Source organism: Stigmatopora nigra, chromosome 17, assembly GCF_051989575.1.
Source record: "Stigmatopora nigra isolate UIUO_SnigA chromosome 17, RoL_Snig_1.1, whole genome shotgun sequence".
NCBI lineage: Eukaryota > Metazoa > Chordata > Actinopteri > Syngnathiformes > Syngnathidae > Stigmatopora > Stigmatopora nigra.
The window spans coordinates 695,139-717,492 of record NC_135524.1 but is presented as its reverse complement, the minus strand read 5'-3'; the positions used below and the strand labels follow the sequence as shown (position 1 = coordinate 717,492).

General features: G+C 35.7%; 1 protein-coding gene across 1 annotated transcript in view; it reads right to left on the bottom strand.

Annotated features, from left to right (window-relative positions):
• Positions 1-22,354, bottom strand: part of vav2 (vav 2 guanine nucleotide exchange factor) — an 84,391-nt gene that overhangs the window by 16,254 nt on the left and 45,783 nt on the right. The window contains exons 4-30 of the mRNA XM_077736651.1: positions 20,698-20,766; positions 17,387-17,492; positions 16,893-16,907; positions 16,069-16,167; positions 15,038-15,106; positions 14,848-14,948; positions 12,264-12,363; positions 11,796-11,891; positions 11,550-11,618; positions 11,388-11,474; positions 11,135-11,220; positions 10,334-10,466; positions 10,089-10,103; positions 9,755-9,864; positions 9,540-9,641; positions 8,472-8,560; positions 7,822-7,835; positions 7,705-7,723; positions 7,417-7,544; positions 6,662-6,733; positions 6,539-6,600; positions 6,330-6,446; positions 5,962-6,049; positions 5,761-5,884; positions 5,429-5,515; positions 4,584-4,738; positions 36-3,938 (exon numbers count right to left, since the gene is read on the bottom strand). Of these exons, the coding sequence (XP_077592777.1) occupies positions 3,891-3,938; positions 4,584-4,738; positions 5,429-5,515; positions 5,761-5,884; positions 5,962-6,049; positions 6,330-6,446; positions 6,539-6,600; positions 6,662-6,733; positions 7,417-7,544; positions 7,705-7,723; positions 7,822-7,835; positions 8,472-8,560; positions 9,540-9,641; positions 9,755-9,864; positions 10,089-10,103; positions 10,334-10,466; positions 11,135-11,220; positions 11,388-11,474; positions 11,550-11,618; positions 11,796-11,891; positions 12,264-12,363; positions 14,848-14,948; positions 15,038-15,106; positions 16,069-16,167; positions 16,893-16,907; positions 17,387-17,492; positions 20,698-20,766 (2,260 nt within the window). The 3' untranslated portion in view covers positions 36-3,890. The remainder of the gene's footprint in view (positions 1-35; positions 3,939-4,583; positions 4,739-5,428; positions 5,516-5,760; positions 5,885-5,961; positions 6,050-6,329; positions 6,447-6,538; positions 6,601-6,661; positions 6,734-7,416; positions 7,545-7,704; positions 7,724-7,821; positions 7,836-8,471; positions 8,561-9,539; positions 9,642-9,754; positions 9,865-10,088; positions 10,104-10,333; positions 10,467-11,134; positions 11,221-11,387; positions 11,475-11,549; positions 11,619-11,795; positions 11,892-12,263; positions 12,364-14,847; positions 14,949-15,037; positions 15,107-16,068; positions 16,168-16,892; positions 16,908-17,386; positions 17,493-20,697; positions 20,767-22,354) is intronic.

The window sequence follows — 22,354 nt, the reverse complement described above, 5'->3', positions numbered from 1 at the left end:
AATTAGTCAGTTTTTACAGAAAATGGAATACTTACGTTTTTTCATTGAAGAAAAGGATATTTTCACCTGTCATGGCTGCTTTCCGTAATTCGAAGAGACAGGTGAAGACATACATGGACCTTTTAGCCTGCGGTATATGAATTCAATAGTAAAAAAGGCTTTGACATTAGTTTGAGCATCACTGATCGCCTACACGTTGACATTTGGCGTGATAAAAAATACCCTGCGGTTATTCCGAAAAACCACCATTTGTCTAGAAATGTCTCATGATCAAGTCCTTTTTTCGTGACCTTAGTTTGCAGGTGAAGGAATTTTAGCTCTTCTGATATTTAGATTAATAATGGACATAAGTATTGAATAAAAAATAGAAAAACATTGTTCTTGAACAACAATCCACTCAAAAAAATCCGCTTTCAGATCTTATTACTGCCAATTCCGAACTTTTCCACATTCCGATTTTTTTCTCGCTATACTACTCGAAATAGTATCCAATTACAATTTCCAGCTCAATCGTTAATTGTGTACTTTTATGTGTACAAATCGACCGTGCACGTTTATTATTCGGCTGTAAATGGCGCTTTCGAGGCTATAATTTGCCGATTAGCCGTTTTTTTCGTGTAGCTATTTACGTAGTTTAAAAAAAAAGTATAAAATTGACTTTGCATTTGATTGGATTTACAATGTAGAATATAACCGCTAAAAATCCATTTAAAACAACCAATAAACGCCAAATTATCCTCAAACTTATGCTAGTTCATGCAAAATATGTGAATTGGAGAGAGAAGTCGGAGGAGGAAGACGGGCAGGGGAAGTGTGACCCCTACTGAAATCACCATGCTACTACAGGACAGCAGAAGAAGTACTGGAAGACTGAGTAGGAGACCTAAAACTGTTTTCCAGTTCCTCAAAAGAACAACAATAATTACAGTTTTCTACTATTTTACCCTCACTATTTGATGATATTCAACGTTTTTAATTTAGCTTTGGGCCCCAAAAAATGTAATAAAAAGCCAGATTTTGGTCATAACAAGTTCATGCCAACAATTGTAGTATTAAAATCAGACAACACTGGAATACTGCCACTTTAAAAAGTTCAAAAAGTCAGGAGGAAACATTTGGAATAGAATTTAGAAAGAAAACTAACACCCTAGGGACAATGTTCTGCTTCAGGCTGTTGGTTTTGACATTCCTATGACAGGATTTCTCCATTTGCAGAATTAGAAAAGTCGTCCAAGGATCCCTACCCTCAAGAAAAATGCAAATGTGGCTCACAAGTAGTTGAGAAAGGCCCACGGACTATCAAAATCAGCCGCTGAGATGAGTAGTGTGGGAGGACAGAGTTTGCTAAAGAAGCGAGAAAACCACCTCAAGCTGAAAATCTCGACATGTTGCCTTCTCAATTTCTCTGATGTCAACGGATTCAAGTATCATAACCAAGAAAGCTTGTGAGTGACATTGACATGGGTTCCGCTTATGCAGTATTTAGCACTTAATGGATTTTGGAAGTCGACAACAATGCCTGAGATGCAGGAAAATGGATGAGTCATACAGTAAAAAAAATAGTAAAAAGTTGCAGTGTTGTAGTGTCTCTAAAAGCAAGGAGAGAAAAGTCATGGTTAGCTTTGACAATGCCTGAGATGCAGGAAATATGGATGAGTTATACAGTAAGGAATATATAAAAAGGTGCAGTATTGTAGTGTCTCTAAAAGAAAGCAGAGCAAAGGAATGGTTTCTTTTGAATATTAAACATCATGACAAAAAAATGGAGGCACTTAATGCACACAAGATGGAAGAAAAACCTCAAAATAACTCAGAAAAACATCCTCATAATTCGTATAAATGTTTTTGGTCTCGACTTTGACACCCAAAAACAAAAGTGAATAACAGCGGTCTACTTTTACGGCAAATCTGCTACAGATAAGCAAACTAAAACAGCTTTTTCAACAAAATTTAAAGTCCATATTGTCTTAAAAATCAATACAAATGTCTAACCTACTTTCCCGTATTGTACTTAACAATAATAAATACAAACCCAGTCTGAAATCAGACCAAAATTTGAAATATTTATTTCACAATGGACCTTTTTGTTTGGAAATAGTCGACCATTAGACAAAAATGCACACAGTGACATACAGTTTTTTTCCAGGATGTACTGTTTAGGAAGTGAAATATCAATAGCTGCTGCATGCATTGGGTTGTTATTGCCCAGGATTTATAATATTGCAAAAAAAAGTCGACTGTGGTTTTGCGGTAACTAACACACACACCAGCAAAAAAAAGACAGACATTGAAAAATCCATAACTGACGTTTTTGACTGATAAAATTCAGTTGGGCCTGCTGCAAAGATTGATTTAATTACAAAAAATGAATCTTTAGAAATGTCTTAGCAAAAGGAATCTACATAAATGGCATTGAAATCAATTAAAATGCAGTTAATTAACATAATTGGATTTTAAGGCGCCCTGTCTATTTTGGAGAAAATTTAAGACTTTTAAGTGCGCCTTAGAGTCCTGAAAATACGCTAATCATCCATTCATACATTTTGGAAGCATTTTTTTTGCTGTTTATGGTCAATATGTTCACAAGAATTGCCTTTTGTCCTTAAATTTTGTAATGTAAAACTTTTACAAGGTTAAACAATGATTTTAGGCATAGAAAATCTTTTTGACAGCACATAAGTCTTTTCAGTTAAGTTTGTTTTTTTGCGGCAACCAAAAATATTTCCTAGTAAATCATACAAACATTCTCTAGCATCATTTTGATCCCATTCACACACACATGCACTCATACCAACACTTTTTATGGCAGTTGAATTTCCACTAGTTGACACAGCACCAGTAAAAAGGATTTCACATGTGACAACTGGTAGGGAACACCTGATTATTTCTTTTAAAAAAATAAAAATAAAAAAAACAATAAGGCATAAATACGACATTTCAATGAAGACCATAAAACATGACCGGCATAGACTATTCTGGATAAAAAAATATATCTAAAAAAAAAATCAAAAAAGCAAACAAAAAAAATAATTCAGGAGCAGTGGTACGGTTTCCCTTTTCACATCTCACTGATAATAAACAAGAAAAGTCAATGTGAAGTATGATTGCTACAAAAATCCTTTTTGACTGTATTTTTTGTGAAGTTTTAGTTTTATTTTAGTTCCCTAATTTGTATTTGAACTAAATGCCCTTGTATAGTGATGGCAATTGTTCTTTTACTGGCTGATGTTGAGGTCGAAAGCGAAGCTAAAAGTCTTTTTTAAAAAGGCACCGAACTGTACATTAGTGTTTGTGTTTTTTTGTGTGTGTTTTTGTGTGTTTTTGTGTAGGCCGCACATGGACGCATGCATGCATGAGAAGCCAAGCCAGTCAAAGTTCTTTCCCTCCACTGGAGTCAACCCACAAGGCATCACCATGACAACTAAGGCAAAAAATCCGTCAACGTGGGGGATAAAAAAGACCATCTGTTTACGTACATATCCTTGTTTTTCCTTTTTTTTCTTTTACGATTTTCCGCCTTGGCTGAAATCTCACAATAACCACCGTCTTGATAATAATCTCTATTCAATAAATTATCTATACTGTACAATTATTTTTTTACCTCGCAGAGGTACGCGCGTTCTATTTTCGTAAAGCTATCCACAGTCTGTTTTAGTCTTTTAAAGTTAATTCGGAGGCCAAACGCACGGCGATTGGCGTTTCCGGTTTGAGCTGGATTGAAATTAAACGCGGGAATTGTGTAAAAAGAAGCAAAAGCTGAGACATACTTGAAGATGGGCGGAAAGGTGCTTCCAATCTGGCAACGTAGCAAAAAAATCTTTCCTGGGGGAAGTGAGGTGTTTTCCTCTGAGATCAGTAGATACATTGAAAGATATTTCCTGGTTTGGTCCTTATTGGACTCCTTCTTCGTCCACATAGGTTGAAGGAAACCATCCGATCTTTAAAAAAACAAAAGGGAGGATGATGAGGGAAATTGGAGTGCAGTTTTTGGAGTTTTTCTGTAGTACTATAATATATATGTGTGTATTTAATCATTTTTGTATGAGAGCTTCTTCAATTTGTCTGGGGCGAGACTATTTACTGGAAGATAGGACTGACCTTTACCCCAAAATGCAGACCTGGAAGGACGCTTAAGAAATTGCTGATGCAGTTTGATGGCTATCCAACAACCTTCGTGATGACTGACTTGATTATGGAATTGCCAAATTAATTAAATGTCCTTAACTAATCAGATGTCTGCCTGTATTGTTTTATAATTATATTAAAGTATAATCATTAGCAGTACTTACGTTTGACATTTTGCGAAAGCTTGACATGTGAAATATGAACTTATCAGAACACGTGTGAATGATTTCTAAAGGAGATTTGCATTATTTTCATTCTCAAACGACAGAGCGGCTTCATCTATCTTCGTTTAAGACTTCACGCAGTGCCCGACCAGGGCCGTTGCTAAGCAACAAAGTTTTCCTACTTGTTGCGTCAGTGAACTGAAGAGAACATTTCATTTGGACGTTCCAGTCGAAAGAAAAGAAAATGCCAAATACTCTAGGAAGGGTAAGAAGTGAGAAATAATGTTTACTAACCCGTCCGTTAGCCTCTCCTTTCCACCAGCCTTGGTCTCCACCAATTTTACTGTATATTTTCACCACGTCTCCTTCTCGTAGCGATAGTTCTCTCATGTCTCGTGCCGCAAAGTTGTATCTGGCAACCGCTGTGCTCACGACACGAGGTGTAAACACTAAAAATGACACAAATATAGTCGATTTATCCCCATGTGGAAAATGTACTTAGATATTAAACAGTACTTAGATATGAAACAGTACTTAGATATTAAACAGTACTTAGATATTAAACAGTACTTAGATATGAAACAGTACTTAGATATGAAACAGTACTTAGATATGAAACAGTACTTAGATATGAAACAGTACTTAGATATGAAACAGTACTTAGATATTAAACAGTACTTAAATATTAAACAGTACTTAGATATTAAACAGTACTTAGATATTAAACAGTACTTAGATATGAAACAGTACTTAGATATGAAACAGTACTTAGATATGAAACAGTACTTAGATATGAAACAGTACTTAGATATTAAACAGTACTTAGATATTAAACAGTACTTAGATATTAAACAGTACTTAGATATTAAACAGTACTTAGATATTAAACAGTACTTAGATATTAAACAGTACGTTGAGATTAAACAGTACTTAGATATGAAGCAGTACTTAGATATGAAACAGTACTTAGATATGAAACAGTACTTAGATATGAAAGAGTACTTAGATATGAAACAGTACTTAGATATGAAACAGTACTTAGATATTAAACCGCACTTAGATACTAAACTCCAAACGTCTGGTGACCAAATGTCCGGCCACCCTTTCAGGCAAGACAAAAGGAGTGAGTAAGCAAGTACCTGACCAAAAGGGAGCCGAGCTCTGAGAGGAGAAGTTCAGACCTTGCGGACTGAGGAAGGAGAAGTTGTAGGAGGCGCAGGTGGCCGCTAACAGTAGGAAAAGATAAGGAGATAAAGTTGGGAAATGTACTAAAGTGCATGCAAAGCAGGAGCAGCCAGAAAAGACTAAATATTGAGGGAAGAAAAGGCACAACAAACAACTCTTCTACCTCTGAGAGTTACAGAAATAGGCTGTGGAATCTTACTTCTTGGGCCCATGTTTAGATTTTTTGTAATATTGTTTCAAAATTCTAAAGGAGACTATTTTTTCTAATAAAAATAAGAATTTATACCTGGTGAACGGGTGCTGGTTCGTGTTAATGAGCGCTCCCTTGCTTTGTAGGGATATCGCAACGTGGTGTCGAGTAGTTTGAAACTTTCTTTTAGGGAATGCGACTGGTAATATTCCACCAGTTCCTATTATGAAAAATAACAACAAATTAAAAACCATTAGATACATTTTTTGGTTTTGTTTTGGCGTATTTGCTACTTACCAAAAGGCTTTCAAACTTCTTGGCCTCTGTTATGTGAATCCAACTGTCTTTTTCAATGACTTTAATGTGTTTTACTTCTTCATTAAACCTGTAAGACAAAAACACAGTTTATTTCCAGGCCTAATAATGTGAAAATTGGTTGTCCTTAATGAACTTTACTTTAAAAATATGCATTGTTTACAGCTCTCTCTGTCAAATAGGTTCCCGACCCCATGATCTAAATGTCGATACTTTGTAGCAACGGCTCTTTAAACGGATGACTCAAGTGAAAACATTTGCTATGAATGTTAAATGGTGGGAAGAGAAAAATGTTGGAACGTGGCTGATAAAAGCAGTTGAAGTGATTTTGTAAAAAAAGCCAAACTCACTTGATGCTGATGGCAAACCTCTCGGCTTCAGCCGTCCTCTCTCGGATAAGGTAGGTGCCGCTCATGTGGGATTTTAAGAGGTTGTCGGCTTGTTGGCGTTCCATGTTTCCAGCGTACCTAGAAAATAAACAGAGAGTTTTTGTTCATGCTTATGCCCAGTGGTTTATCAAGTTTAATTTAAGCTAGAAATGTAAAAGACAGTGACATACCAAGGATATCCATAGTAGTCTGCGTCTCTTGATGATTGGCGGCTGGATAATGACTGGAAAGGCTGTCAAGGACGGAAGACTTGTCACAACTTGTGCCATTACGCTACGTGTCGGATCACTTACCTTTGGGTCCAGGTAAGGTTTAACGCAAGAACTGGGGAAGAATCCATTCTTTTGGGTTTGAATCAGCCGACCCTGAGTACACATGGATGTAGTAAGTTATTCAGTTACATATACATACATATATACATACATACATGTATACATGTATACATACATACATACATGTATACTTACAAACATACATGTATATACATACACATACATATATACAAATATATACATACACATACATATTTATACAAATATATACATACATATATACATACAAATACATATATGTATATATACATATATATGTATACATAGATATACATGTATACATAGATATACATATGTACATATATATGTATACATAGATATGCATATATACATATATATGTATACATAGATATACATATATACATATATATGTATACATAGATATACATATATATGTATACATAGATATACATATATACATATATATATGTATACAAGTATACATATATATACATATATATATACATATATATGTATACATGTATACATATATATATACATATATACGTATAGGTCTATGTATATATATAACAGCAGCATAAAAAATAAACGAGGTATAAAACGAGGCAAAAAGCCATAGTGTATATACGAAATATGATCAGAATAAAAGAGCCGGGAGGCGCATGTGGCTCGAAAGCCACCCCTGAGAATCCCCCCTGATAAAGTACTCCAGACTGTGTGTCACGGTAACAAAGAGGTATACGTGTTGGCTTTACCTCCCACCAAGCGGTGTCAGGGTCCCCCTTTAACAGCTCAATGTAGTCTCCCGTTTGAAATGAGAGAGCGCTCTTCCCCGGGGGTGCCGGTGTACCGTGGTAGTTTCTCACTGCGACCATCTTGGGACCTGCAAAAGAGCTCATCATTAATATGACAGTATGGATGTAGTATGTATGACACTGTGGAGGATGGAGCTTTTCCCACAAGATGGCACTAAAGACCTTTGCTACTTCAGAATTCTGTTTTTTTGGCGCTCTCGTGCTGTTTTGTGCAGAATTTGCACTTACCAGGGGACAGTCCTGGTTCCTAAAAATGCCAAACAAAAAAAAAGTCATGATTAGAACCATCAATACACACTTTTGTGTATTAAAATGTACATTATAAGCTGGCAGGTATTTACTCACCAAGTCTAGAGGATCTGAAATGAAGGACAGGCAGTTGATTAAGTCTAAGATATTGGCAAAAATGAGGATGACATTTATATTTTAAGTCATTTGATATTTTAGCAAACAAATCATTGAACAGCTTAATACTTTAATATGTTCTAATAATCACCAAGATTCTTCATTACATATAGTCACGGAAAAATTAATTAGAGTGTTACTAATGGCATCGAACCCCAGTTTTTAATGTGAAAAAAATCATTTAAGTCATTAACAAGAGAAAATTAGTGAACCTGCATAAGCCATATTTTGTATTGGCTGGCCACCAAAGTTACCTGGGATGGTCTCCAGCACCCCCACAACCGATAAATGGTACACATTTTTTAAAGAATTATTACTAGGCATTCCAAATGAACAAAAAACTGCAAAAACAATGTCAAACTGCCCATTTAACTTTGCTATTTGCATTCTAAAACAAGCTATTTTATAAGTACCATATTTTCCCATATATAAGGCGCACTGCATTATAAGGCGCGCCCTCAATGAATGACACATTTTACTTTTGTTCCATATATAAGGCGCACTGGATTATAAGGCACCCTGTCTATTTTGAAGCAAACTTAAGACTTTAAAGTGCACCTTATAGTCTTGAAATAAGAAGAAAAACGTACTTATTTTGCAGATGGTGATGACTTCCAAACACTCTTTGTGTGCTCCTGTGCCACATCGAGAGCAGAAGTAACCCTGATAGAAAATACCCCTAAACAACACACAAAAACAAATGTGATTTTACACAGCAGTTCCCTTGGATCCAATTTTTTTTTTAAGTACAACAACAATTACCCCACAGCAAAACAAAAAAGTCATTAATTTGAATGGAGAATGACCCCCAATCGCCAATGTTTTTCAATATTTGCATTCATCACAGTGTGGAGAAGAAGAAAGTATGAGAGCACCACGGGATTGGTCACTTTGCTAATTAGCACGTAGAGAGAGAGGGTAGGAATTGTGACCCAAGCTTTTTCAGGCGAATGGGAATTTAGGTCAGGCCAGCCATGAAATTTGTGGGTCAATACACAAAGTGGAGTTTAGCCAGAGAAACCGCACTCTGCTCACTCTGCTCACTCTGTTCATTCTGCCATGACAGCGACAGACGTGGTGATTCCTTCACGCCGATTATCCAACAACTTCCATCCATCCATCCCCCCACTCTCGTGCTTCTCTGACATAAAAGAAGGTTCCGTTTGACGGGATAATCACTAAAAATATTCTCTGTCCGGCAGACATTCATTTGCCAACAGCCATGAAATGATGAATAAGAGCAAGGCACTCGGAGGCAGAATTTGAATGTGCTTATGTCATATCCATCTTTTAAAATGTTCTTTTCATCCTTTATTCATTTTATCTTGCATTTTGAACATTAAGGAACCCGGAGGATGAGTAGTTAGAGTGTGGAGGGCTCGCATTTTTTGGGCTGTGAGTTCAAATCCAGGTCGGTTCACCAGTGTGGAGTTTTTGTATGTTTTTGTGGGTTTTCTCTGGGTACTCCGGTTTTATCCCATGTTTCTAAAACATGCATGGGAGACGGATTAGACACTCTAAATTGCCCCTAGCTATGATTGGATGTCATTTGTCTCCCTCCTGTGATTGGCTGGCCACCAATTCAGGTGCACAAAGTCAGCTGGGATAGGCAACAGCACCCCTATGTTTTTCCGCAAATTTGGTGGGTTTATTTTTACCTCAATAGCATCTTGCAGGCTCGACAGTTGGTGTTTTTATCAAATGTGTGCATTTGGAAGTTGTGCTGGTTGGCCGTGGCTCTCTCCGGTTTGATGTTGGACCTGGCAACCAAAATGAGAACAACAAAAATCAACAAAAAAGCAGAAAACTGGCATTATTTCTATGGCTATTGCTCGATCTGATTCAAGTACAATGCAATGTGTGATATCCTTACATGGCCATTTCAAACTGCTCCATCCACTTCCTTTTCGTCTCTTCTGTTTTACAAAAAAACTGGAAGCCCTGTTTTCCTTGCAGGTGGATCAGGTAGAATCCATAAGACCACTGGAGACAAAAAAAACGGGCAAGCGGGTTTGCCGTAAAATTCACTTCAATGCAAAAGGCGAGATGTTAAATCAAAGAAAAGTCCATTTATGTCAGAACTGAATGACACCAGACATGCTTTTTCTCACGTGAAGCCCCGCCTACTCAAAAAACAGCAACATTTCTGTCAGCCAAGTCGGCCAAGATGAGAAAATAAGTTTAAGGAAGAAATCACTTAAGCTTACCATTTTTCCACTTGACTGGTAAGCATGCAAAAAGAAAAAAGACCATAAAAAGAACCCGTTACACATGCAACATGGACGCCGAAACATGCACATTTCAAACAAGTTTTCAGAATAAATGACCCTTTTCTGCATTTATGTGATTTCTCAGGCATGGATGAGTACAACTAGCAAGTCCTAGATATGAAATATGAGCTTTTCTATCAATGATTGTCAGTTAGTGACCAAGAAAAATGTTCCTTTGTTACCTTTTTCATGTCTCTGTTGTTCATGGGGTCATCGGACATTTTATAAGACTGCAGCTCGATAATCTCTTTGAGCTCGTAGCTGTAACCTTTCCTCTTGCAGACAATCACCACTTTATCAAACAGGAATATATACCTGTGAGAAAAAATAGACGGGATTTAAGAATTTAGGATTTGGATTTTCGTTTGGTCGCCGGACGTTTGGTCGTCTAGACGTTTGGTCGCCGGTCAAATGTACTTAGATATTAAACAGTTCTTAGATATTAGACAGTACTTAGATATTAGACAGTACTTAGATATTATACAGTACTTAGATATTAGACAGTACTTTATTAAACTCTCTTAGATATTAGACAGTACTTAGATATTAGACAGTACTTAGATATTAGACAATACTTAGATATTAGACAGTACGTAGATATTAGACAATACTTAGATATTAGATAGTACTTAAATATTAGACAGCACATAGATATTAAATTCTCTTAGATATAAAACAGTACTTAGATATTAGACAATACTTAGATATTAAACTCTCTTAGATATTAAACTATTTTTTAGATATTAAACTATTTTTTTTTAGATATTGAACTACTTTTTTAGATATTATGTCTCTCTCTTAGATAATAAACTCTCTTTCTTAGATATTAAACTCTCTCTCTTAGATATTAAACTCTCCCTCATGAACATAATTTTGAGAGCTGCCTTCAACAGTAAACTCTCTATCATCAAATGACCGGCGACCAAAAGATCGGCGACCAAATGTCCGAGCACCGGACTTTCTGGGCAAAATTTGCGACTCACCGATCCTGTTTAGTCCGGTTGACGATGGAGCAGACCTTAATTTCTCCGTCTATCTTTGGTCTTCCGTATTCCTCCAGCTTGACTTGCTGCTTAAATCACATAGACAGTCGGGTCAATTCACAGTTTGCCATAATATATTGTATACAATATTAATAATATTGTATTTTGGGGGATTTTAAATTATAAAATATTACTACTATATTGCTTAACATCATTATCATCATTGTAGTGAAAATCAAGTGCAAATACTTACAAGATTTTCAATGGAACTTTGGAATTCACTTATTTTCTTCAATGTCTCGTTGTCTCTCTTAACTTCGTTGATGTACATGGCCAAGTCCTAAAAGTACAAAAAAAGTGATTTTGTCATTTAAAAAAAATCAAATCAAATCAATTTTTTATTTTAAAACCGCACCTGCATGGCCTCCAGTGCTTCTTTGAGTTGTTGTCTTTCTGGACGGTCCGCTGAGTGACTCAAAAGTTCCTGTCAAGACAATTTGGACCATGTCGTAATTTACAAAAAAAAGCATCTCTGACATTAAGTTAAAAAAATAAAAGATATCGCCTTCTATTAGCAAAAAAGTAGGCACATAACGCTGCATATTTCACTTTAAATTGATCAGAGAACCACAGTATACACTTTACAAAACATAATTTCTACCTTTAGTAGTAGATGATACTTGAGTACTCTCTGCATGGGAACCACCAGAAGATCCTGGAGCTTAAATTTGCCATCCTGGACTTTCATGGTACATTCCTGGAAGGCAATAAATAACACACATCCATTTAATTTTTAATAACATTACAATCTACAGCAGGCTATATTTCCTACCCGGTAACAAGTGACATGCAAGCTTGTTTACCAATGAATACAAATTGGCTTATTTGGTCCGTATTTTGTATTTAATTGCAAGTGTTTATGATTTGAGTACACAAAAGAAGCTATTTGGAACACAAAAGACAAACATTTCTGTATGTGGAGGTTATTATGAGATGCATTTTGCTTCAATAATCGGTTAGAAAGAGGCTGACTTTTAAGTTATATTAAAATGAGAGCTTTTTTTGGTGTAAAAGAATGATGACAAATGTGTAGAGAAGTGTAGTTTTATATTGGTGCTATTGATTATACCTCCACTTTGATCTTCACATCCTCCCGCGTGGCGATGAGTTCATCTAGTGTTTTTTGTGCATTTTCCATGTGGCTGCAGTACTGGCCATAGATCAATAACCTACAGAGACACAAAATTAGAATGAATTTACACTCAATACAAATAGAATTTGCCATCAATGACGTTCTCCTTTTAGTTTCATTAACACCAAACATGCCTAATTTAGGAAAACTATGACATTGCACTGTAAAATTGCATTTCCAATAAAGTTTTATGAAAAAAACTCATTATTTACAGCAAAACATTGTCTAAAAGTTTAGGAATTCAACTAAAATGCAATATTATCATTAAGGATCTTATTTTTCTGTGTTTATTTAACATTATATTTGATTTTCTACACATTTGACCCAACAGCCTAATTTAATTTCATTCATTTGGGTGAATATATTAACCATGCTGATTAAATAAGCTTGTGCTTGTTCAATTAAAATGTTTTAGCAGTACTGCAAAAAAAAGAACTAATTACTGCAAAGCAACTCCAAAAATTAATATTTCTGACTCACAGATTTGAAAGAAAATGAGTTGAGAGGATTTCAAAACATAAGCCAAGCCTTAATATTGAAGCAAAGGGTTAAATATTTCATTTAAGAACACCTCAAAGTTGTTCAGAAAATGTACTTCACATTAATCTTGAGATTTATAACAAAATGTGATAGGTGAGCTGGGGAGCAATTTACCACAATGGGAAGCAGATGAATGAATATGTGAATAAATGTATTCTAATTTGAATTGAATTGTGAATATCATGAATAAGTAATGACTACATTTGAATCCCAGGGCAATATTTGGAGGGGTCTGGCCTGTAAAATCTAATGACTAAGGGCCAATAAAATGAGGTTAGAATCCGTTGCTGTGGATTTGAGAGGCGGAAAAAACAATATGTTCAATAAATTCATTTTAAATGACAAGGATATGAAGTTTATGTTCATTAGATATAATAATGAAACCCTGACATCGATCTAGAGGTCACATTTGTCATTTTTTAAGTCAAAAGTAAGCTAAAGAAACGTCAAAGATGGAAAAATCCAGATCGGGTGACAAAAAAACGGCAGACACGTCAACAAAATAAAAGCATTGAAGGGAAAAAAATGATGTTTACGACTTAATAACATAATTTGATTGGAGTCAAGGGCTTGCTACTTCCAAATATGGATGCCAAAGGACTAATAAGCATATTGCTCCTATAATTAGTCCATCACATACGCAATACACACAGTAGGAGCTAACCACTCATAAATTCCTTATTTTATAGTTTCACTTTCTCTTTAAAAATGTTCTGAGTCACAAAGGATGGAATCAATGAAGAAATAAAGACTTTTTTTGACCAAACGTCCGGGCGACCAAACGTCCGGGCGACCAAACGTCCGGCGACCAATCCCAGAACCGCATTTCTTCATAAATAAGTGCGGGAATGTTCACCAATTTGCTCTCTTTACAAAAGATTTCCATTCAGGTCCGCTCTTACAAGGGCGGGGGTGATGGAGCGCTGACATTTTGGCAATGGCATTCAGCTCAATGACAAATAAGAAAAAGGGGCTTTTCATCTTTGGTGCCAAGACCACAGCCAAATATTTCAAGCACATTGTTGGAAAGGTCATCGGGACTTACAAGCAGAGATAAGCAAATGAATGACGACGCCCCGTCGGCTCTCCGGCGACATCACAGGGATGCGTGATGAGCGAGTTCAAATCCCTCGATAGCTCTTGTTTGTGGCCAATGAGAGACAAGACGGCCAGGGCGCCATTATGAGGCGAGTTCACGTGTCAATCACATGCAGCACGTTGACGCTTGTAAGGCAGAAAATCTGCAAATCTAATGAACTCTTTCCTAAAATAAACCGCCGGCGCATTGGGGGAAAATGTCAGAACATTTGAATATGAGCAATGGCATCCGTCAGTTGGCTTTTTGAAAAGAGATGGACTATTTGTGGCGAGTAGAATCAGAGTTTTTGGGGGCGGAAAAAGTACTCAGTCTGCCAATCAAGGGAAAAACAAAAGAAATTCATCTTTCAGGATTAACCTTTTGGTAAAGGGACAGTGGTATGCATACAAAGGGGGCGGGACTATGGGAGGTTGTGTCGATTTTGATTGACATCTAATCAATACACTCTGTATAGACCTTTCACAATGATTAATCTGGCGTAAACTTACAGAAATATTTGGAAGAGGAACTGTCTAATTTATTGAATTTTTAGATACAGAAATTAAATAACATATTTTTCAATTTTAAGAGCATTATTTTTCGGAGTATAAGTCGCACTACTAAAAAAATTCACAATGCAAGTGTTGTAGCTAGTGTTATAGCAGTAAAATTGTATTTTGGACATTTTTTGATGACTATAGCGGCCTATTAAACAAAAGATAAGCTGTTTGTCAAAGTGGAAAAAAGGGATAATAGTCCAACTACGAAAAATAAAAAATAGCATCTTAAAGTCCGAAAAAACAAAAAAAACGGTGTTTATTATTATGCTGATGTACTGTATTTGAACTCATGCGGCGCATCTTTTAATGAGCACAACATCTGGAGACAAAAACATTATCTTACCGTTCTTTGAAGTCGAGAAAGATCTTTCCCAAAGCGTTTCCTCCAGTCACCATGTTGAGGTCGATGGCGCGAAGAAGGGCAAAATGTACTTTGATCACGTCCTGACGAAAAAGAGGCCATTTTGAATTTTGGATGTTCAAATCAACGACAATCTTTGTGAATGATTCACATTAAGAAGTATAAAAGTTACCTCGAGGTTGACAAAGATGGCCTCCATGTCCTGCGGACTCACAAGTTGTCTCAAAGGAATCATGTAGTTCTAAAATGGAAAATGACAAACAACATTGCGACGATTAATCCAACAACAATTAGAAATATAATATGCTAGTGCATAAATTGTTGCTAAAATATGCACAGAACATTAAAACATAACATGTTCACACACAATTGTACTGCAATTTAGGCAATTTAAATGAAATAAAGTATTTTTTAATGCTCATAGTCGTTTTAAATCTCTAAAAATTAGATTAACCATGTCCCAAGGTTAATAAACACTATTTAAAATACACTACCTGCATTTTTGCTTCATTTTACACCCACAGAAAAAGAAATAAACACCATTTTAATTCATCCCCAATTGATTTTCCCTATTGTGACAAATACAGCCACGTTTTGAACGGAAATACTTCTGCAAAAAGTCCCATTCGGAGCCTACTAAAATTTCATGTCTAGTATTATAGTGAATCAAATGCATGATCACACACACAGCAATCAACATTAGATGCATTCGCCAATAAAATAAAAAAAGGGAATGCCTAATGTTGTGTCTGTGCGTGTGAAATTGTTCCCAGCCTAAAAAGATGGCTTCTCCCTTGGCAGCCAATCGGGTAATAAACACTATTGATCTCTTCCTCTGGCATTTGTGCTCGCCAGCCAAGCTGACAATAACTGACGCTTCCATGCTGTGGTCGGCCTGTCGGGCTGGCCCACATCAAATATACAAACGACCAGAATAAAATTAAATAAAGCAAAATTGTTGCTGCATAAAAAGACATGTTTTCAGCAATGTTCCCTCTATTTTTTCATGTAAAACATGCTGTAAAACACGAAAAACATAAGAGTGGACAGAGCTACTACCACTGGTTGCCATGTAAACATCGCCATCATGGGGAAAGGGGTATAAAAATATAAAAAATTAAGTTTGGATTTTGTTTACTGCGCGCCATTTGATTGCTGCTGCGCAAAGAAGACAAAAGTAGTGTGTAATTGGTTCTCAGTTACCTTCTCTATGTCTTCTAGAGTCTTGTAATACTTGGCTTCCGTCTCCTGGATCTCCACTAAGCAGCAATTCCTTTTGTCATCTTCTGTCATGCCCATTTTCTAGAAAAGACATATTCCAGATTTAGTTTGAACCAGAGAGTAGTACTTTTTAAAATATTAGCATGCTATGAAAAGGGGGTGCTATGGTACTAATCTCGATGGATAAGGCATATTTTATCAGCATACTAAACAATTATAACCTATAAACCTCTAAAAAAAAATTAAAAAACAGTATGACCATATTTATTTAAAATGCATAGGGCATATTTTATCAGCACACTGAACAATTATAACCTATGACTCTAATTTTAGTTTAAAAAACCATTATAACCATATATATTTATAATATAATCCCTAGAGCACCTTTCACTTTGGACTATAAGACTCTAAAAACAGATTTAAAAGCACTGTATAACCAAATTAACTTAAAATGTAATAACAAAATGTGGCCTGCATATATTTAATAATTTAAAATCTCATTGAAAACACGGTAATGTTCATATTCTGTTTATATTTATCTATGATATACGCAGGATGAGGTGTTTGTTGACGTTGTGTAGCATTGAAGTCATACTGGGATGACACATTGGTTCCCATGGGCACTGATCACATTTTGGGACCAGCTGCCCTCTACATCTAATTAACTAACTCATTGCTAAGTCATCCTTGGAGGATGGTACGTAATTCTCGCTTTGTTTGTTTTTTTGTGAAGAGTGTGGGGGAGGGATAGAGAGAGAATTCCCTTTGATGGCGGTATTGATCATCACAATTACAGAGGCACTCACCTGCATGTATCTGATCTGCAGCATGAAAAAGGCAAAGTAGTCAAAAATCAAGTCAAAGCCACCAGGAAGAATCACCACGCACATTCTTGATCGGTAATTTTTTTAACTAGTTCTACAATGTCTTCTGTGTCTTAATTTGTAGATTATTAACCTTTTTCATAAAACAAGATGTAATAGTAATATTTTTAGTTTATGTTCTAGTCATAGACCACATGATAGACAATACAGTTATAATTATAAAGCTGAAATTGTATGATTGACAGCCAAAGGAAGGATAGAAATGCTATTACGTTTCATTTCAGGCAAGTGAATGAATATTAACCTCATTATTTTCTCATTGTTATACTTGATTTTATCCATGTATAGATTCTAAAATCGAAAATGTGTTCCTAAATAGGTGCAGAACCTATTTTAGTGTTGTAATAAGGATTTTTAAAGAGGCTAGAAAAGCAGAAATTGGATGTGTGGTAAGATGTTTAGCACAAAGCTCTCACCATGGGTTGCCGAACTTCCACCTTAATGATGTCCTCATATATGTCATCGCCGTCGTCCTCACACGGTACGCAATCGTAGATGTCATCCTCACCCAAGTCATGCTCACTGGAGAGGAAAAACAAGAACTACGTAAGCCCAACTTGAGTCATCTTTTAAAAGCTTTACTGCTACAAACCAAAAACTACAACTTGAGGTTAAAAAACAGACACATTTGTACCCTATGCATGCATGTACATCTATGTGTATGTATATATGTGCTTATATATGTATGTGTATTAATATGTATATGTATTTCAGCAACATGCTTATCTATTTATATATTTATTCATGTATTGATTTATTAACTTACTTATTAACTATGTATTAATTTCTAAAATGTCTTTTTCTGTGTCTGTATTCTCACCCCACAACCAAATTTCCCAAATATGGGATGAATAAAGTTATCCAATACCGAAATAGGTACCAAAAGTCCATCTACAAATATTATGAAGTCCATATACAGTGTATAAAAGGCGTAGTAGAGGAATGATGGGCTGAGCACTCGTGAATTAGGTTAGATTTTCTTTCTGGTTACCACAGTGACGAGCCACGGGGTGGATTGGCTGTTTGCGTGCAATCAGACAAGTCGCTCAACGATGGTTACATTTGAGTGGGGTGGAGATGAGAGAATGACAAACTAGATCGCAGTTACTGAGCAAAAAAAAAAAAAATACCCCCAAAAGGTTAGAATGCATTGCTTTTCAATAATAGCAAGATTAGGTTTAGTTTCACTGCAATGGGGTTTTGCTTTTGGAAGGGCTCATCCATCATTCCACAGCATTCCAACTGATGCATTCAAAGAAAATGGGAAAAAGGAAATGTAGTGGTACATTTACTGACAAAATGAATTTAATCCATTTGGAGAAAAAAAATCTAAATATGATGTATATTAAATTCTCTGATTTTCCCCTTTTTAAATCAATAATTGTAATTTTTTTATCAATTTCTTGTGTTTTTAGTTCAAAAATAATTTTGCAAGATATAAAAGTATATCAAAACAGCTAAAATTAACATTGTTTTAGATCTATAAAATAAAACTGACTATTCAGAGTTTTTAATCCAGTTCTATTAATCATATCTATATTTTTCTTTCAAAAATCAATTCCATTTTTTTCCCTAATGTGTGTGGATGGGTGTGTGGATATGTTAGTCTTTTTATGCTAATTTGTGCTAACTATTACTATTTCAACATGCTACCTTTAATTTTATACTGTATTTCTTACATTTAAGTGCTATTTTTTATTGTATTGTCAATTTTTCTTTCAAAATCAATTCCTATTTTTTTCCTAAGGATGTTTTGTGTATGTGTGGATGGGTGTGTGGGTATGTTAGTGTGTTTTTGTGCAAAAAAAAATTACCCGTGGTTGATCTTATTGATGTAATTATGCTACTCTGCCACATGGTTGCTTGTGACCTTTTACAAAAAAAGACCATGTATGCATTTAGTTCCATCAATGAAGCCATGCATAATTGATTCATCAGCAAGTCCAAATACATGCCATGTGGAATAAATATGGCCAGACCGCATTCAAAGACATATTTGTCAGAAATATCAAAGCGCAGTTTAAAAATAAGTACAGAACTAAAGTGTAAAAATGAGGAAAAGGCTAATAACGCTCTTTTTCGGTCATAATAATCAATTTTCCTGACATAACACTCCTCAAGAGTCTCTTACAAGATGAAAAGATGCAAAAATGTGAGCATATGGGATCATTAAAAGCAACAGCCCTGCACAGAATGTTTTCATTAAAAGTCATTAGCATGAATCAGCGTTAATGTTATGATGAAATATGAGTCGTCGTCTAACAGAATGTTTTGTCATTAAGCCGCCTCACGCACGAATAAACTTGAATTAGAGGCTTCCCAACTAAATTAGAGGAACTATTCAAAAGCAGAGTCCCTCGCGGGGGTGCTGGAGCGTATACTTGCTAACTTGGGGCCAATTGCAAATAGTTAAAATATATAGAAACATGTACTATTATATTCTAAGCTGTTACTTTGAATTTTATGCTGTAATTCAATGGTGTCAGACTTCCTATTTTTTTTCAGTTGGACGCTTTGAGTTATTATTCCTATTTTTTCTCTCCATGTGATATATTTTAGTCAGGTTAAACGACAAACTAATCCTGTATTAGCCCGCTTGGCTGCCTTTTCGGGAGATAGCGCACGTCACAATCGTGCATCCCTCGGATGGATATCTGCGGCTCACGAGCCTCCATTTCCTCCTCCCTGGATCCTCTTTGTATCTCCACGTGATGAATGACACCCATCTCACAGCGGGTAACTAATTATAGCGCATTTATCGAAGTTGTCACCGCGGGAAACGACGCCAAATGGGTGGAGGCCAGGCCACACGACTTCGTATCGCGGACGTTAAAACCCACGCATCCACGGAAGAAAAATCAGCCTGGTTGGAAACGAGAGTGTCGCTATGGCAACGGCCGGAATGACAGAGGGCTCCTTGCTTATTTCATTAGAGTTTTGGAAGAAAGTGGCAATCAGAATTCAAGAGTCGCCAAATGTGCAATGTAATACTGCATAGTAGTAGTAAGTCAAAATGCATTGGATGTCTAGCACTGTCCATGGTACTGAAAGATGCCAGTTTAAGTGAATTGGACATCTATTGTTGTCAATAACAGACATTGAGTTTATTTTGTCTCACTTTTTTGTTATTTTTGTTTAGTTTTAGGTCACTTTCTATAAATCTTTGATCATTTTTTTTATGTGGTAAAATTTTTAGTTGTTTTTAACTGTTTTTGGCTGATTTTTGGCTGATTTTTGGGCTATTTTTTGCTATTTTTGGCTATTTTTAGGTGACTTCGCATTATTAATAACTGCATGAATAAGGTTATAAAATTACAGCACAAAATAGCTTGATAATCATAAAAAATACCCTAATTTTATAGATAATAAAAGATTTGGATACACATTGTATGGAGCATGTTTGTATTATATCACAATAAACAAAGGCTATTTTTAGGTTACTTCTAACATCTGAATATTTGATTGACGGCTCAGAATTAATAAATTTGACTTCACATTATTAAATACTGCATAATAGGGTCATAATATTACAATATAGTTTGATAATCGCAAAAAAACAAACCTAAATTTATAGAAAAATAAAATATTTGGAAACACATTTGAATTATATTATGATAAACATACTAAGAGAAGTTTCTCCATAGAATGTGAATGAGCCACATTTTTTTTAAACACATTTGTCTACATGTGGGTGAGTGTGTGGGTATGTTATATTAAATAAACTTACTCTGCCAGTTCCTCAAGGCTGCGATACACATCATCCTCATTTAAAGTCGTGTCTTCTGTAGGAAAAGGTCTGAAAAACAAACAATAAATTACATATTATTCCCCACCCATGTGTGTACTTTTATATTTCTAGGTGTGGTGGCACTTTTCCAAAAAGCTTTTCCGTCAAATTGTCACTCTTGTGCACATTACACACATTTTTGGCGGAAGCCATCAGTCATAAGAACAGAAAAAAAACTGAAAAAATGTCAAAACATGTCTGCCAACTTGGAACTCCAAACATTTATCGCGATTGATGGATAGAAATGGCGTCTTTTGGACATTTTCAAGGACTTTCACAGTTTGACAAAACAGGAGACACCTAAATACTATTTGTCAACGATTATGGCAGGAAAATAACAACTAGTCGGTGTGTATTTCACCTTCTTGTTGGTAAGGTGACGTTAAAACGACTGCTTGGAAGTGACAGTGTATAAAATTAATGGCTTGGTGATTAGCTGATTAAACAAGAGTGAATCTATTTGAAATGTTAAATGCTCTGAGCAAACATTCTCAAGTGCATGATTAGCTCCTGCTTGGTTTTGACTTTGCTCCCAAAGGAGTTGATTGCGACAAATTAGAAGCTATTGCTTCACTCTAACGTCTAATTTAAGATCATTAAAATGGTGGAGGTGATCATGTCAGCCATTTTGCTCAAAGTGAAACATCGTTAATATCAAGGGTCACTCGCTTTTTAACCTATTTAACGTCTTAATTTCTCATTAACCGATTCTATTACTCATTATTTTCTTCGTTTTCAGTTTTTGCCATTGATTAAAAGTATCTCCAACAACTAGCTCTTATTTTTAAGTCGTTACATTGTTCTCTGCTAAACGCCATCTTTAATTCTGACTAAAAACGTGTCTTGGATGCCTGAAATAAATCTCATTGACACAAAATGGACCCCAACTAATATTTCCTCTAATTTTTCATTAGTCTGGGCATTAATATGTCAATGTTCCCTCTAATTTTTCATATAAAACATGCTTTAAAACACAAAAAACACAAGCGTGGACAGAAGTACTACCACTGGCTGCCGTTTAAACAGCGCCACCATGGGGGAAAATGGTAAAAAAACAAAAAAATAAGTTTTATTTTATTTACTGCGCGCCATATGATTGCTACTACGCAAAGAAGACGAGAATAGTGCGCAATTGCTCGTCTTAGAAGGAACATTAACCCCAATCCTACATTCATTTGCTTTAAAATTTCTCTTCATTTAATAATATGTTATCCTAGATTCTTATTAATAATAAGAAAAAGTTCTTGAGCGAAAGACTTGCAACTGACATCAGCCGTTGTTGAACACGGGGTGCTTATTTCCTCCCGAGTGTAATAACACCCCCACATTTGACGACCCCCTCCAATGAAATGCACACTATATTATAAGTTATTAATGGAGTCCCGTAGGGGCAAATTTAATTACACAGTAGTTTGCGAGGCCGTGGCCTTGCATTTATCATCTATCTCTGTGTGTGTGTGTTTTTTTTTTGTTTTTTTGCGGAGCCAAGCACTCTCTAATGCTGCTGTTTTCATTTCTCCTAAATGGTGCAACAAGGTGCAATTGAACTATGTTTATAATTTCATCAGATGGTCTCTAACAGCTCGTCTCTTGGCTA